Source organism: Dendropsophus ebraccatus, chromosome 4, assembly GCF_027789765.1.
Source record: "Dendropsophus ebraccatus isolate aDenEbr1 chromosome 4, aDenEbr1.pat, whole genome shotgun sequence".
NCBI lineage: Eukaryota > Metazoa > Chordata > Amphibia > Anura > Hylidae > Dendropsophus > Dendropsophus ebraccatus.
In genome coordinates, this window is record NC_091457.1 from 136,922,399 (window position 1) to 136,939,484 (window position 17,086).

At 44.2% G+C, this 17,086-nt stretch overlaps 1 protein-coding gene across 1 annotated transcript; it reads left to right on the top strand.

The window, feature by feature from the left end:
* Positions 1-82: 82 nt before the first annotated feature.
* GLT8D1 (glycosyltransferase 8 domain containing 1) lies at positions 83-12,768 on the top strand. Its single transcript, XM_069968851.1, has 10 exons — positions 83-181; positions 2,890-2,948; positions 3,941-4,039; positions 4,152-4,356; positions 6,143-6,248; positions 6,337-6,421; positions 7,611-7,723; positions 9,009-9,175; positions 9,953-10,065; positions 11,140-12,768. The coding sequence occupies exons 2-10, from the start codon at positions 2,933-2,935 to the stop codon at positions 11,328-11,330; spliced, it is 1,095 nt and encodes a 364-aa protein (XP_069824952.1). The 5' UTR covers positions 83-181; positions 2,890-2,932; the 3' UTR covers positions 11,331-12,768.
* Positions 12,769-17,086: the final 4,318 nt, after the last annotated feature.

The following is a 17,086-nucleotide window of genomic DNA, read 5'->3' on the forward strand; positions in this document are numbered from 1 at the left end:
ACCACAACCAAGATGGCGGGCAGAGGCTCAGCGAGAAGTCATATGGTAGAGTGTTATATCACGTGACGCGGGAGTAGGCGTGTCTTGCGGCTGGCTCTTTGCTGATGTTGAGTTGGCAATTTGGCCGCATGTAGTTGAGTGTTGGGAGGCGGGGCCTGATAGTACTGCGGCTGCACAGGATGTATGTATGATGTCTATATGCCTGGTTATGTATGTATGCATGCATCTGTGCCTGTTCTACCTGTCCACTTTGTTTTCTACTAACTTGACCTATAATATTGCCTGTTTAGTGTAAGCAGTGCTCAGCAGCTGACCTGCCACCACTTGTATCACATAGGATGGAAGTGTCAGCTCTCTAACCAATGCTATGTGCCTGCAATGGCTATTGGTCCTCTGCTGGTGTAGATGTAGCAGAGCTGAAGCTGTAACACAGCGGTAGGGAACCTTTGGCCATCCAGCTGATGCAAAACTACAACTCCTGTCCAGGCATGATGGGAATTGTAGTTTTGCAACAGCTGGAGAGCCGCTGTAAGGTGTGATAGGAGTTCTGATTATTTGCTTATTGTGGTTCAGGCTGGGGCTATATGGATCTGCGTCTAGTAGAGTGGGTTCACATCTATATCATACATAAGTTACATGGTATATGTGAAAATGTGCAAAAATTGTTGTTTTTTTTTACATATACCATAATATTTGTGGCATTCATTTATTCACAGGCATTGTGACCTGGACCTATTAAGACCTGGACCTATTTTTATCGTTGCTCGTTCGCAAAACGTTCGCAAATCGTTCGCATTGAATAAGACATTGTTCGGTCGTTCGCAATAGATACGAACGCAATAGCGAATAAATAGCAAAGAAAAACGATCGCAATTACGATCATAAGTAACGATTATCGTTCCATGGAAATGAGTGAACGTTTTCAGGTCTTTCGCAATAGCGCTCGTTTGAGATCGTTAATCGTTAATGATTATACAAACGATAATCGTCTGGTGGAATAGGGCCCTTATGCCCCTATTCCACGGGTCGTCAGAGGAGCAAACGAGCGCTCTCAGCGCTCGTTTGCTCCTCGTTCCCCGCTCGCTGCCGCTGCTTTTCAACGCGGCAGCAGCGAACGGGTGAGTGTGGGAGGGGGCAGAGGGGAGCTGCGGGGGGGGCTGCTCGGAGGATCGCTAGATCGTCCGGGCAGCCCATAGGATATAGCAGCGTCTGCTGCCGACGCTCCTATTCAATGGAGCGACGGCAGCAGATCGCTGCTATATCAGTCGCTTGTTTTTCAACATGTTGAAAAACAAGCGACTGCAACGATCAGCCAACATGAACGTGTTCAAACCCATAGCAATCTGGAGAAGATGTGCTGCAGCGCGGTCCACTCCTGCTCTGTGTTACAAAAAGAGAGTCAGACTCATAATGTAAATCTATGGTCGGTTGCTATCAGGACACTGGGCTGTTAGGCTGGGTTCACACTACGTTTTTGCAATACTTTTTTTCATCCGTCTTTACAAAAAAAACAGATGAAAAAACGGATACATTTGTGTGTTTCCGTTTTTCCATTGACTTACATCCGTTTATTTTAACGTATACAAAAATTCAGTCGCCTATGTTCTTGTGTACGTTTAAAAAAAAAAAGATGCTTTTTGATTTTTTTTTCATAATGGAAATCAATGGAAACGGACACACACAAATGTATTAATTTTTCCATCCGTTCTTCATAATTTTTTTGTAAAAACGGATTGTGAAAAACGTATGTGAACCTAACCTTAGATAAATTTATGGCACTGACGGTGATTTATCAGAAACTCCAAAAAAGAAGGTCCTGTTGCCCATAGCAACCAGTCAGTGTCCATTTTTTATTTCTAAAGATATGTTGACAATGAGCAAATCAGGCGGAATTCCGCCGTGCTCAGTGTGTCATTGCTCAGAGCGCGTGGTCCTCCGCTGCCCTGGCTCTCCGCTCAAAGAAGTGACATGTTACTTCTTTGAGCAGAGAGAGGAGAAAGCGGATGCGCTCGTGCGTCCTTACGTTCACTCACTGTAGGACACTGAGCACAGCGGATTGGCGGAATTCCGCCGTATATGCTCAGTGTGAACATCCCCTTAGGCTGCTCTAGAAAATTAAAGTTGAGTTGTGACTGGTTGCTATAGGCAACAAAGACAATGCTTGTTTCAGACAGTTGTGACAACTTATGTGATAAAACTGACCCACTTTTTAGGATAACAGCCATTTAATATATACACATACACACACACACACACACACACACATATATAGTTTTTTTTTTCCTCCAGTATAAAAGTTTTGATATAGTATATATCGTTAGTTTTTATTACTACCGTCTCATACAACTTTTTTTACTTCAGTAGCTCCCCAGCTGCCATGACAGCCCCTGGAACCCTGGAGTTGTATAGGCAGATGGTGTTTAAGGAAAAGGGGGGTGGGGCACATAGATGGCAGATGATGCCAAGGGGTTAAGTTTTTGTTTTTTTTTTTTTTACATGAAACATGAAGTACAATGTGATGATGGTTCTGCAGGCTGCATGTTATATATTGAGATTGATATTTGGGAAAATCTATGTGTTTATTGATACTATGCCCTGTCTCGGTTGTCATGGTCATTGACCGCCATCTCTTAAAGGCTGCAGAGTGTGCGGTATTGAAGCTCAGTTGTAATAAATACCACACACAACCTGAGGACAGCGGTGGCGCTGTTTTTGAAAGAAAGCGCTATGTTTTTCCTATCTTGCACAATACCTTTAACAGTGATTGATCTCAGACTACTTCAAATGGGATGTGACCAGTGGTATCACCCAGTTGTCAGTTTAGTCATATGACCTGTCTAGTAAACATTATAAAGATAAATAGTTTTGACATGTTTCCTTGTATTGCAGATCGGACAATTTACCATAAAGGGAACAAGAAAACTAATCAGAAATGACGTGCCGCAAAGGTAAAACCAGATACAGGTTTTAAGGTTGTAGATTGTGTTTTGCAGCAGCTTGAGAGCAAAAGGTTAGGGATTACTGCTGTCTTTCTCTGTATTAAAGGGGCTCTCCGATTAAAACTTACTTTAGAGATTCCTGGGAATCCAAACTTCGTGTTCCCCAGTGATCTCCAGATCCACCCACGGCTCCTTTGTTTTGAATGCAACCATGGGTTGGCGCGTCTATTCATTCTCTATGGGCTGCCAGAAAGAGCTGAGTATTCTGCTCTCTCCGTTGGCTCCATTCATTCTCTGTGGAGCTGCCGGAAAGAGGCGAGTGCTGTACTCGTCTCTCTCCGGCGGCTCCATAGAGAATGTATAGTGCCGCGGGTCACATGCCGACCTGCTGCTGTATTAAAAACAAAGGATTCGGGGGGAAGGGGGGTTGCAGGGGTCCTCCTGTGGATAGGGGACAAGTAAGTTTTTAAATTGGAAAACCTTTTTTAAATGTGCAGCTGTTCTTTGTATTTCTTCCTTATGTTAGGAGGAGCTAAGGCTGAGCTCACGTTTATTAGTTGTGTGTGTATATATATATATATATATATATATATATATATATATATACAATGTGATGTTGGGAGGGTTGCTCTCAGGTCAAGTTGCTAATAAACTTACTGTGTTATCCCTCCCAGCATTACAGACAAGCTACAATGCTGCAGATACAGCCAGCCAGGGACTTTTCATCAGCCGTCTTAGAAGGGAGGGGAGGAGGGGGAGATGGAGACGGAGGGAAAAGCTCACACACAGATTTTCTTCAGCAGAAAGCAGCATCTCAGAACTGTAAGAAGGAGACTGAATAGATAATATAAAGTATGGAAGGAATTGTTAGTCTTATCATGGGCAGCAACTTATCAAAAGTTATGTTTGAGTGCAATACCCCTTTAAATATAAGGTGGTAGTGTTATATCAAGTTATCACTATATGAAACACTTATACATCTGTAACTTGATGTCTTTCAGTAAATATAGTTATTATAGTGTTGGCTGCTGTGATCTTCCTCATCATCCTCCATCATAACCTGCTGGGCCTGAGCGACATATTGAAGAGACAAAGTTCAGGTGAAATTTTCGGATTATTTTTTTCTTATATTATTGCAACTCAACTGTTATTGAATGTTTTTTTTTTTGTTAAGCTCAGAATTCTTTATCTTTTTTTTTTTTTCTTGTCCAGATGCCAGCCTTATAGGATTTCAGCGTATTGATTTCCTCCCAGAAGCTCCTGAGGAGAAGGTTACCACAGAGGTCCCTGTGGTTATTACTGCTGTAGAAAGTCGACTCGGCGGGGTCATTGCTGCCATCAACAGTATTACCAGTAATACACAGTCCAGCGTCACTTTCTACATTGTGACTATGAATGATACCAAGGAACATCTCAGGTATAGCTGACATCACCGGAGAGAGAGAGGGGTGATAAGAACCCCCACCTATCACGTCACGTCTAGCAGGGCCGGCTCCAGCTTTTTGTGGGCCCTCGGGCGACAGAGCCTCGGCGGGCCCCTTTGAGGAGCAAATCATGGAGAGACAGGTGAGGAAAGATTTGCAGCAAAAGAAACATGCGGCTGCTGCATATCTTTCTCCTCCTGTATCTCCTGATCTCTCCTGCATGCAGCTCCTGCTGTGTGTGTGTGTGTGTGTGTATGTGTATATATACAAGCGCACACACACAGAGCAGGAGCTGTATACAGGAGAACTAGCAGCACCAGCATGATTATATATGTATATATATATATATATATATATAACATGGTGAGACCCCTAGTTCTCCTATATACAGGTCCTGCAGTGATATACAGTGTATATATATATATATATATATATATATATATATATATATATATATATATATATATACACATACATACACACTGAACATCACTGCAGGACCTGTATATAGGAGAACTAGGGGTCTCACCATGTTTATATGATAGAGACAGAGAGACAGAGATAGATAGATAGATAGATAGATAGGAGATAGATAGATAGATAGATAGATAGGAGATAGATAGATAGATAGATAGATAGATAGATAGATAGATAGATAGGAGATAGATGGATAGATAGATAGATAGATAGATAGATAGATAGATAGATAGGAGATAGATAGATACATAGATAGATACAGATATCTAGTTGTTTTGTGTATAGAGGTCCTGCTGTAACATATATATATCCTGCTGTAATAGATATATATATATTACAGCAGGACCTCTATACACAAAACAACTAGAAACCAGCACATACAGGACACTTAGTTTGCAGAGCCTACCTGCTGCCCTCTATCAGGTCAGGTGTCCGATCACATGACCCGTGACATCATCAAAGGTCCTACACACTCAAAGGTCCTTTCCTACTCGGCTGTAGGGAAGATTTGTGAAGGAAGACAGGTGCCCGGGGGCCCCAGTATGTATCGGCGTGGCCCCTAACTGTCACATGCGGCCTCTAGGGGCCCAGTCCCCTTTGTTACTACACTTTTTTTTCTTTTTTACTAACAAAAAAATGTAGTAACAAACGGGAGAGGGCCCCTAGAGGAGCTGTGAGCCCTGGCATTTGCCCTAGTTAGCCGGGTTCTGACGCCGGCCCTGCGACGTCTATTGTGCTTTCACATAGGACAGGTCCACAGTGGAAAATTTGAAGCGGATTTGTTGTAGGCACTGTATATAGTTGTGGACATATAAATTTAATTGAAAAAAATATCAATGTATTTAAAAATTCAGATGCAACGCATCCACAGCAAAGTCTGCAACACTTTGCATTCATTGTAGATTTTAGATTAATATTACCCAATTGACTTTGGGTATTAAATTTGCAGGCAGATCTACAAAAAATGGACACGGTACAGATTTAAAATCCAGACCACCGATCATTTCCTGCAGCAGGTGAAATAGATTTGTTAAAAATACATAGGCAATTAAGGCATTGTTAGCCCCTCCAAGTGAATCTGCACTGGGAATTTCACAGTAGATCTGCCCCATGTTAGAGGATCCATAGTGTGGAGGACCTCCCTGTGGACCACCCTTTGTTTAGGGGCCAATACAACTGATGCAACACCAGTAGCTGCACCAGTGCTTCTCTCTAAAAACCTTTAAACTACAAATTGTCAAATATTAGTAAATCAGAAATTTGAGGAGCAGATAGTTATTATCTATATTCTTCTTCCATCAGGGCTTGGCTTAGTGACTCTAAGCTTAGAAACGTCAAGTATAAAATTGTGGATTTCGATCCTCAGGTCCTTGAGGGGAAAATCCGACCAGATGAGCGTGTAAAACCTGTAAGTAAATGTGGATTGCTTTACAATTTGTATCTGTGAATTTCTTGTTGGGGATCATACTATCAGATTTTTATTCCTCTCTCCTTAGTTAACATTTGCCAGGTTCTACCTCCTTGATTTGGTCCCCGAGGTTGAGAAGGTCATATATCTGGATGATGATGTCATTGTGCAAGGTACTGGTTTCTCTTCACATTTTATGTATTTTAATAGAATGTACCATAAAAACTAGTGAAAATGACCTGCTCTGTGCCGTCACGGAGATCTCGGGGCCGCCTGGTTTCCACACTTTTTTGCTTTAACCCCGGCCCCAAGCACTGGGGGCAGGCCCGGCCTCCGCCGTGTGGCGATAAACACTTCCCTCAGTGACACATATCCATTAGAATCAAGCATTGTGAGTGGTAGCCATGAGTAAGGGTGTTTAAATGCATCCAAAACGGTGAAGGTGATGCATAGCAAATAAACCGGAAATCATTCAGTCTTCTTCAACATTGCTGGATCACCATTGTTTTTTATGCTGTCTTGTAATTTGACAGACAAGTTCGGGAAAGGAAGTGCCTGTGTGGGCTCTGCTGGCAAGCAGGTATGCACTGGTCACGGTGCCTGAAATAGAGAATGAGAAGTATCTGTGCCCCAATGAGGGGGCTCTCAGGAGCTCAGCTACACCATTTAATATAGCACTCCTATTCAGGCTTTTAAAATCTTTTATAACCACTGGTACACTTAGTCTGGTTGCCTATAGAAGTCAAGTCACATGGGCCCAATTATCGTTTAACAAGGGCTGCATGGACATTGTTACCAATGTCCTTGCAGCCCTTGCTTAACTTTATACATTACATGTCCAGGCTGCAGGGCTCCTCTTGCGGTCTTCTTCTCCCCGGGTCCCGCGCGCTCCAGCTTCAGAGCGGCCTGTCTCAGCTGACAGGCCGCTCAGCCAATCACTGGCCGCGGTGGTCCTGGCCATTGATTGGCTGAGCGGACTGTCAGCTGAGACAGACCGCTCTAAAGCTGAAGCGCGGGACCTGGTGAGAAGAAGAACACAAAAAGAGCCCTGCATCCTGGATAGGTAATGTATGTCGTCAGCCGCCGGCCGTGGACCACTATTAAACGTAGCGATGCGTGGTTGGCGCCCAACAATTATAGGTTCAAACCTATGTCAACGATCAGCCGATGATCGTTGTATTTATTACACGGAGCGATAATCGGCCTGATTCGGCCAATTATCGTTCCGTGTAATAGTACCCTTACACATAAGCCATAGTTTAAATTTCTGTGTGTGTTGATGGTAACTGAGCTATGTATCTAACAGTCTGTCACATTTGTACTTTTTTGGTTTTTGTAATGTAAAAATTGTGTTCCTTATAGGTGACATTTCAGAACTATACAAAACCCCAATAAAAGTGGGACACGCAGCAGCATTCTCTGAGGATTGTGATTCGGTCACCTCTAAATACCTGGTCAGAGGAGCCGGGAGTCAGGTAGGATGAAACTTTGTGACCATCACGGATCAGGACTGCTTTGAGACAACATTTTAAGAAATAAATTTCATTTCCGTAAATGTCATTGATGCTTAACTCCAGTCCAGATTGTTAAGGGGTGCAACAGTCAAATCCCCACATTCACACATTAGTGGTATATTGCATACAGATTCTATTACAGAAACCTTATACGTGTCAGCCGGGGAAAGAGTGCAGCAGCAGCGTGATCCACTCCCCGACAGCCACTAATGATCTTTGGAATTGTTCACTACGGATATACAGCCTGGGAGTGGATGGCGAGGCTGCCACAATCTCTCCCTGGCTATATCTTCCGATCACATAAACATGTCAAATTTCTTTTAGGCCAGGTACTCTTTAAAGAGAATCTCTGGACAAAGCTAAAGTTTTTCATGTAAATCCTGAAACCCTTCCCATAACCATGATATAGATATAAGTCATGTGACCTTTCCCATATTACATCATACAGGTATATGAAGGTGGTCTCGTAGTTCCCTGTCTAGTGGCTGGAAATGCAGAAACCTTTCATTCTTGCTGTTTGAGTATTTGTACACCACAATCAATGCAGATTGCTGTACCTATATTAAACAGGGTTTGTATATGACTAGTAAAAGAAATTTTTTGGTTAATTTACAAACTCTTATCACAGTCACAGATTATAAATATATAGCCCCTGTTATAATGCAAGAACAGACAGTATCAGCCTCCCTGACTGTATACAAGATTTCATAGCTATAATATAATATAGAGGTCAGTCACTCTGTTCCCCCAACAGGCAAACACAATACTGGATTTCCTGGGTATGCAATACTAGCATAGCCTAGATCAGGGGTAGGGAACCTTGGCTCTCCAGCTGTTGCAAAACTACAACTCCCATCATGCCTGGACAGCCAAAGCTTTAGGCATGATAAGAGTTGTAGTTTTGCAACAGCTGGAGAGCCTAGGTTCCCTATCCCTGGCCTAGAGGAAGATAAGGCAGGGTGATCTCAGTCAGAACCATGTCCCTTTGCCCCATAGTATCAGGGAACAAAAGGATTAGGCATGTTGAATTTGATCATTCATTGTGTCTGCTCTTTCATCCCTATGGGAAGATAAGCAGATGTGCCAGGGGGTCACACAGTGTCTTCTACCCCTCTCTCCATTGAAGTAAGCATCGGAGAATAAAGTGTTCAGCCAGCAGTTATCTAATGTGACCACCTTAAGATTCAGGGATTGTCTTTTGTGAGTGAAGACCTTAGTGACACTCGCTTACCCTTATGTTTTACAGTATAACTACATAGGATATTTTGACTACAAGAAGGAAACGGTCCGCAAGCTGGGTATGAAAGCGAGCACCTGCTCCTTCAATCCAGGTGTGTTTGTTGCCAATCTGACTGAATGGAAGCGACAGAATATCACCAAGCAGCTTGAGAAATGGATGGAATTAGATATTACGTAAGTAGGGATGCTTGTGCAATGCTTCACTGTATTTAGTTTTAGCTTACAGAATAGGGGCCTCCTCTGTGATGGTCATATGCCTTCTTTTCAGGCCCATAACAAATGTGACAGGAGGAGAGGAGAGGTCTGGACACTGTGGCTTATGAATCCAGTGGGTCTGGGGGCAACTCTATATGATGGATTCTGCAGCTCTAAGTAACTACTAGCCAATCGGTATACAGGCAGACAGTTTTATACTTATACATATACATATTCTGGCTATATTCCGGATATCATGTTGTGAATGGTTACTGTATAAGGCCCCGTTCACACTACAGAATCGGCACCGAGATTCTGTGTGGAAGCTCTGTGCACAGACTCCGCACCAGATCCTGCCTTGAATCTATTTGAATGGGAGGGCTTGCGTGCCTCTGCTCTCCGCTCAAAGAATTGACATGTCAATTCTTTGAGCGGAGAGGTGTGAAGAGTGGAGACGCGCGAGCCCTCCCATTCAAAAAGATAGAAGGCAGGATTCGGTGCCGAGTCCGCGCGGGGGTTTTCCACACAAATCTTGCACTGATTGTAGTGTGAATGGGGCCTTCCCAACATAAACTACATTTTCTTTTTTTTTTTAAGCTCAATGGGCCCAGCTGGAGTACACTGCAGTATACAGAGGCTTACCCTTTGGCAGATATTACAATGTTTAGCGGGAAAACATTGGTAGAAGCTGATATATCAGATAAAAAAAAAAAAATTCTGGTTTAAGATACTAATACAGGCTACCTCTCCTTACAGGGAAGAAATATACAGCAAGACGCTAGCTGGGAGTATCACAGCACCACCACTACTCATTGTGTTTTATAAGATGCACTCTAGTATTGATCCAATGTGGCACGTCAGGCACTTGGGTAAGCATGAATACCAGATCATATGTAATGGTAGAAGTAAGAGGCATATTCTCAGTATAAAGCACCGTACAAATATATACTGGGGAATATAATATATATATATATATATATATATATATATATATATATATATACTGGCTGGGAAATATAATGGGGAACCTTTAGCCCTTCATCTGTTGCAAAACTACAATTCCCATCATGCCTGGACAGCCAAAACTAAAGCTTCGGCTGTCCAGGGATGATGGGAATAGTAGTTTGGCAACAGCTGGGGGGCAGAAGGGTCCCCATCCCTGGTCTAAATGATTGGAGCAGGTGCGTAGCTACCATAGAGACAGACCATACGACTGCTATGGGACCCTTATACTTCGGGTACCCAATCCTGACTGGTCAGCAGTTAGTAGTTTGCTACACGGTCCGGTAAGACCATTAGGAACACTGGGGCACCCGTTAGGAGCACTGCCCACCCCCATAGCGCCAATCTGGCCCACTCCATTGATCATAATTAAAAAGAGGTGGGCTGGTGGGGTGCGATCAGTGTCATGAGGGTGGGCAGTGCTCCTAACGGGTGCCCCAGTGCTCCTAATGGTCTTACCGGACCATGCAGCAAACTACTAACTGCACAGGAACTGTGCCTTGGATGAAGGTAAGAGGCATACCTGCCTCCTAGGTGTCTCTTGTGCAATAGGTACAAACCAGCAGGTAAGACAAATCTAACCTGCAGATAGTTCCTCTCTAAAATATTTAGGATTTTCCATTTGCATTGTGGGAGTGTAGTTGGCAGTTTCATAAGCAAAAAGAAAATGGGTGATTTCCAAGGTTAGGGTGGGTTCACACTATGGAATAGGGGCAGGTAATCTGCTGCGAATAGTGTCGCTTGCACCCACATGCATCTCCGCCCATGCCATAGACTCCATTCTATGGTCGGGCGAATTCCACCGTCCACCGAAAGAATTGACCTGTGGGTGCGAGCCCCCTATTCCGTAGTGTGAACCCACCCTCGCCCAATGTTTTATACAAGATTACACAGTGACATTGTATTACCTTCATCGCTGCCCTCTCTTGTCTTTATTTTAGGGTCAAGCACAGGGAAGCGTTACTCCTTCCAGTTTGTGGATGCAGCCAGGCTCCTTCACTGGAATGGACATTTCAAACCATGGGGAAGAGCAGCCTCATATTCTGAAATTTGGGAAAAATGGTATATTCCAGACCCCACAGGGAAATTTTCCATCATTCGGAGGCACACAGATGCTGATGGAGCCAAATGAGGGAAAGGGACTGATCAGGAAACCTCATGAACTCTGGATAGAGAACTGTGTCACGGACGAGCAGGATTTTCTCAGGAATCTGCAGCTGAAAGATATTTTTTTCATTGCTGTCTCAAAAAAGACACTACAGAGGACGCCGGTCCTTCCAGTCTGTGTAATTCAGTATATGAGATTTTGGAGTGCTGTGTGTTTTCTTGTATTCATTATGTATTATTCTTTAGTATTTTAGCTGCTCATCACACCAGTCATTGGTTTTCTCTACTGAACCCAGTCCCGATTTGTATGGTATGGTGTACGGCATTGTTTCCCAATTCCTCATGGTTGCCAGCAGCTCATGTTTTGAGGTTCTCCTTAGTATTTCACAGTTTATATAATTATTCTCAGTGCATCAGGTATTATCACAGGTTCTCTTTGTATGGGATATCCTCAAAACATGACCTATTGTTGGACCATGAGGACTGGAGTTGAGAAGCCCTGGTATACGGTATATCAGGCTGGAGGCACCGCTACAACTTTCTCTAGAGTATTCGTATAAGCTGTATGATCACCAGCCTCATACCAGGAACCTGTCCATTGTAGCGGGGGTTCACTACACTATATACCATAAGGTTTTTATGCTATTTCTCCAGATCTGTGGGTAAGGAATATTATGTGGCTCTTCACTTCATAAGTGTCATGACCCATAAAACATACCTAAATTTATTGGTCTCTTGATCAGTTTATGGATCTTAAAAAGGTATTCCATGAAAATTAAACTTTTACCCTATCCATAGCATAGGGGAAAAGCGGGAGATCGCGGGGGTCTGACCTCCCGACACCTCGCAGATCTCTGTATCGGGCCCCCAGCTTCTTTGTAGTGAATAGAGCCGCGGGGCATGTGACCCACTGCTATATTCATTCCTAAGGAGTCAGCGCTCATATGGTGTACTCTGCTCTTTCCAGGCACTATACAGAGGTCAGCAGGGGGGTACAGAGGTCGGACCCCCATGATCTCCTTTTTTTCCCCTATCCTGTGGATAGCTAGGGGTAAAACTTATTTTTCCTGAAATAACCCTTTAAGTCTTGCTTTGCTGATAGGACTCCATTATTACTTACATTAAGATTCTGATGGCATGTACAGTACATAGTAATCTATAGGGGATATGGGAAGCCTCCAGCTCATGAGTTGTAGGAGGGTAATGAATACAGTGACCTCATAGCTGCATATGTGTACATGTAACTGTATGACAACCTTCTGTACCCAGCACATAACACATGGCACGTGTCCTACAGACATTGGATTAGTATTGAAATCCACTGACAATAGAATGTGTATGGGAATCCTGAATTCCTCCTTGTTTCTGAGTATTTTTTTTGTGTTTTACCACTGAGGGAGATTCCACCCATGACCCATGATGTTACATTGTAGTGAATAGGATATTAAAAAAATAAATAATTATTCATTCCCTGTGTTTATTATATCTGCAGCTTGTCTTATCCATCCCAATTTTAGTTTGGCTTCTAAAGATGTGGTTACATGCCGTATTAAACAGTAACTGAGAATTATTTCTAAGGGCTCATCTATATGGCAGTATTGGAAGTTGTATGGAATCATAGTACTGCACCTATTGACCATCCTGCCCATCCCTCCCATTTATCTCCCATTAGGGAGAAGCAAAGAACAAAAGGATTGGACAGTTGAAATCTGACTTAGGGCCCTATTCCACCGGACGATTATCGTTCAGATTATCGTTAAATCGTTCGAATCTAAACGATAATCGTTCGGTTGAAATGCAGTTAACGATTAACGACCGAACGAGAAATCGTTGATCGCTTTATAAGACCTGGACCTATTTTTATCGTTGCTCGTTCGCAAATCGTTCGCATTGAATAAGACATTGTTCGGTCGTTCGCAATAGATACGAACGCAATAGCGAATAAATACGGAAGAAGAAACGATCGCAATTACGATCATAAGTAACGATTATCGTTCCATGGAAATGAGTGAACGTTTTCAGGTCTTTCGCAATAGCGGTCGTTTGAGATCGTTAATCGTTAACGATTATGCTAACGATAATCGTCCGGTGGAATAGGGCCCTTAACCAATCCTTCTCTCCCCGACATATGTCATGAGAGTTGAGAGGCATCTATACACATTAGAGAGGGGGAGGGGGGGGATAGGAAACCTTGGCTCTCCAGCTGCTGCAAAACTCCCATGATGCCTGGACAGCCAAAGCTTTAGCTTTTTGAAGCCTAAGGGCCCTATTCCACCGGATGATTATCGTTTGCATAATCGTTAACGATCTCAAACGACCGCTATTGTGAAAGACCTGAAAACGTTCACTCATTTCCATGGAACGATAATCGTTACTTATGATCGTAATTGCGATAGTTTTTTCTTTGCTATTTATTCGCTATTGCGTTCGTATCTATTGCGAACGACCGAACGATGTCTTATTCAATGTGAACGAGCAACGATAAAAATAGGTACAGCCTTATAAAGCGATCAACGATTTCTCGTTCGGTCGTTAATCGTTAACTGCATTTCAACCGAACGATTATCGTTTAGATAACGTTTTAATTATAATCTGAACGATAATCGTCCGGTGGAATAGGGCCCAAAGCCAGGGATGGATTTGAAAAGAGGAGAAATCTCAGTCTTTCCTTTTTGACCTGTTCTCTGTTTATAATCTGTTCTGGCTTTGGCTTCAAAGATCTGTCAGATAAATCCCTCTGTGTGAATGCACCATTAGGCCTGTAACCATAACAAGGGGGCATGCTCTACGTCTAGAGAAAATAAGAGCAGTGAGACTATGAGACTCTCTGCCACATGAAGTTGTCTATGAAGTTGACTATTTCATTAAACAAGTTCCAGGGAGGTCTGGATGCTTTTCCTAAAATATATAATATTACAAGTTATGTCCGCTAGATTGATGTGATGTGATAGGACATTTATCCAGGGATTATTCTGATTGGAGTCGGGGGGGGGGGGGGGATTTTACTTCCTGTTATTGGGCAGTTGTTCTCTGCCTCATGAGGGTTTTTGCCTTTCTCCAGCAGTTTTTCAGTTAGGAACCCCAAACTAGGTGTGCTTATAGAACTCCCGCCATTCTCTTAAAAGAGCCCTCACACTTAATTGTAGCCCCTATGGTTCTCGTTTGGCAGCTCCCCAAAATCGGCAAAATAGCACTTTTGGAGAAAAATGTCAAAAAAAAGATTAAGTCCAGCTTTTAGCAGCCATCTTTGGACCAACGACCAGCTATTGTCCCCTGCTGTGCCCCCATATAGTAATAGTGCTGCCTGCTGTGCCTCCCATTTAGTAATGATGCCTCCCTGTACTGTGCCCCCATATAGTAATAATCCCCCCTGTGCACTCCCCAATAGTAATAATCCCCCATGTTCTGCTCCATATTAAACCCCCCCTGTGCTGTCCCCATACTAATAATCCCCGTGTTTTGCTTCATAGTAATAATTCCCCCTCCCCCCAGTGCTTTACCTCATAGTAATAATCCCCCTGTGCAGTCTCCATAGTAATAATCCTCCTGTGCTTTGCTCCATATTAATAACCCCCACATGCTGTCCCCATAGTAATAATTCCCCCTTCCATGTTCTGCCCCATAGTAATACTGCCTCCCCTTCATTGCCAATCACACACACAACAAAAAACAAAACATTATACGTGCATTATACTTATTCTTGCATACAGCGGGTCCCTCTCTCTCTTCTGATCTTCTCCGGCCTGTGAGTAGCAGGCCTATCCTTCAGTAGGCTCAATGACGTCATGGGGGGGGGGGAGCTGTGGTCCGGCGGATGGCGATCTGCACAGGTGATGGGGCCGAGGGGCAGAGATGGGGCGGGCACTGCTAAGTGTGGTCTGGGGAGGTGCCACCAGCACCCCATAGCTGTCAGCACCCCATGCGGTTGCCTGGCCTGCCCGCCGCCAGAAACGGCCCTGGTCGAGAGACCGAAACACACCTGCTTTTGTTATTTGTTATTTTTGTATGTGAAGTTTCAATATAGACCAAATTTTTCGAGGTATCCCAGGATTGCCGGCTTTTATCCTATTCTTCGTTGGTGAAGCTTGCACTGCCATGCACCAGGCAGGTGGGACAAGTTGAATAATCCTTTAGGGTACAAACTGACACAGGGCGTATTCCACTGCAGATCCCTGGCCTGTATGGGAAGACATACTAGCAGCGGGATAGACATCCCACTGCATGTATGTAAGGAGACCACCCCGTTAACCCCCCACTGGACGGAGCATACTGTACCTGCTCCCTGTTCGCTTTGAGGGTTCCTGGCTGGACGTCCCGCTGAGCCAATTAGGGGGCTGTCCTGCCGCAGCACACTGATTGGCTGAGCGGAATGTCCCTTACATACTCGCAGCAGGCCAGAGATCCACAGATTTTGCTACAAATTTGCAGCGAAAAATCCGCTGCGGATCCGCCCTGTGTGTTTGTGTCCTTACTTCGTATACTGCAGTTATTGCAAATACATGCAGCAATAGAAAAACGATACAACTGGGATCACACCGAGTAGAAGTCCACCAACCCATATGCTGTACAAGCGACTACATCGATAAATGCCATTAGGGCCAGTTTACATGGCGTAATCCCGCCGTGCTCAGTGTGCTGCTGTAAGTGAATGAGAGGGCGTGCTCTCGTCAGCTGCTCTCCACTCGAAGAAGTAACGTGTTACTTCTTTGAGCGGAGAGGAAGAGGACGGGCACGCGCCCTCTCATTTACTTATAGCGGGACACTGAGCACCGCGGGATTCCGCGGCGGACTTACGCCGTCTTTACTCAGTGTGAACTGGCCCTTACTGTGCCCACGCGAGAGATTCTACATCGGATCCACAATCTGGACTTTTGTGTTTTTGTTTGTTTTTAACAGTTCCAGGAGCACCTTAGGTTTATAAAAACAGGCACGGGGTGGCACAGACTCAGAGCACATAAAGACTCAAAAACCCTGACGTTTGCTGGCATTGAAAGAATCGGCGTTGGGGCAACAGGAACAGATAAACACAAACTTTTCCTGAGAAAGGAGGCAAAGTGGATAACTAGAAGTGATGCTCTAGGACAGTGCTTCCCAACCTTTTTCACCTCAGGGCACACCTTGGGGAAAAAAAATTTCCTCGGGACACCCCTACTAAATAATGTTCTACAAAATAAGAAAACTGTCATACAGTCACTCACAGGTGACGTCTTCTTTGATCTGAGTCACTTTCCCTTTTCCTCTCCATCCAGTCCAGTACTCCATGATGATTCCTTCCAGCTACGTTTAATCTTTTCAGAACCTGCGAGACAAACAATTTAGGCTCCGCACATTTCTAGCAACTTCCTTTCCTTTCTCCCTCCTGTCGGCTCCCAAAGTAACTGCGCTGTTTGGTGTTATGTGCAGTAAAGCGAGTAGGAATGTGGGATGCCCCCTGTATGTAGGATTCCCTGCTGTGCCCCCATGAGCTAATAATGCCCCCCAGATGTGCCCCATGAGCTAATAATGCCCCCAGAGGTTCCCCTATGAACTGATAATGCCCCCAGAGGTGCCCCCATGAACTAATATTGCCCCCAGAGGTGCCCCTAAAAAAAAAACCGAACATCCTACTCACCTAATCCGTGCTGTATGGCTGCAGGGAGCAGCTCTCCTCCTCTTCTGTTTCCATCTTGCGAGCCGCAGGGACGGGACTTCCGGCAGGCGTGATGACATCACATCATCACACCTGCCAGAGAGGTTACGTCCCGGCGTCCCATAGGCTGCTGGTATGAAGTGCCGGCAGCC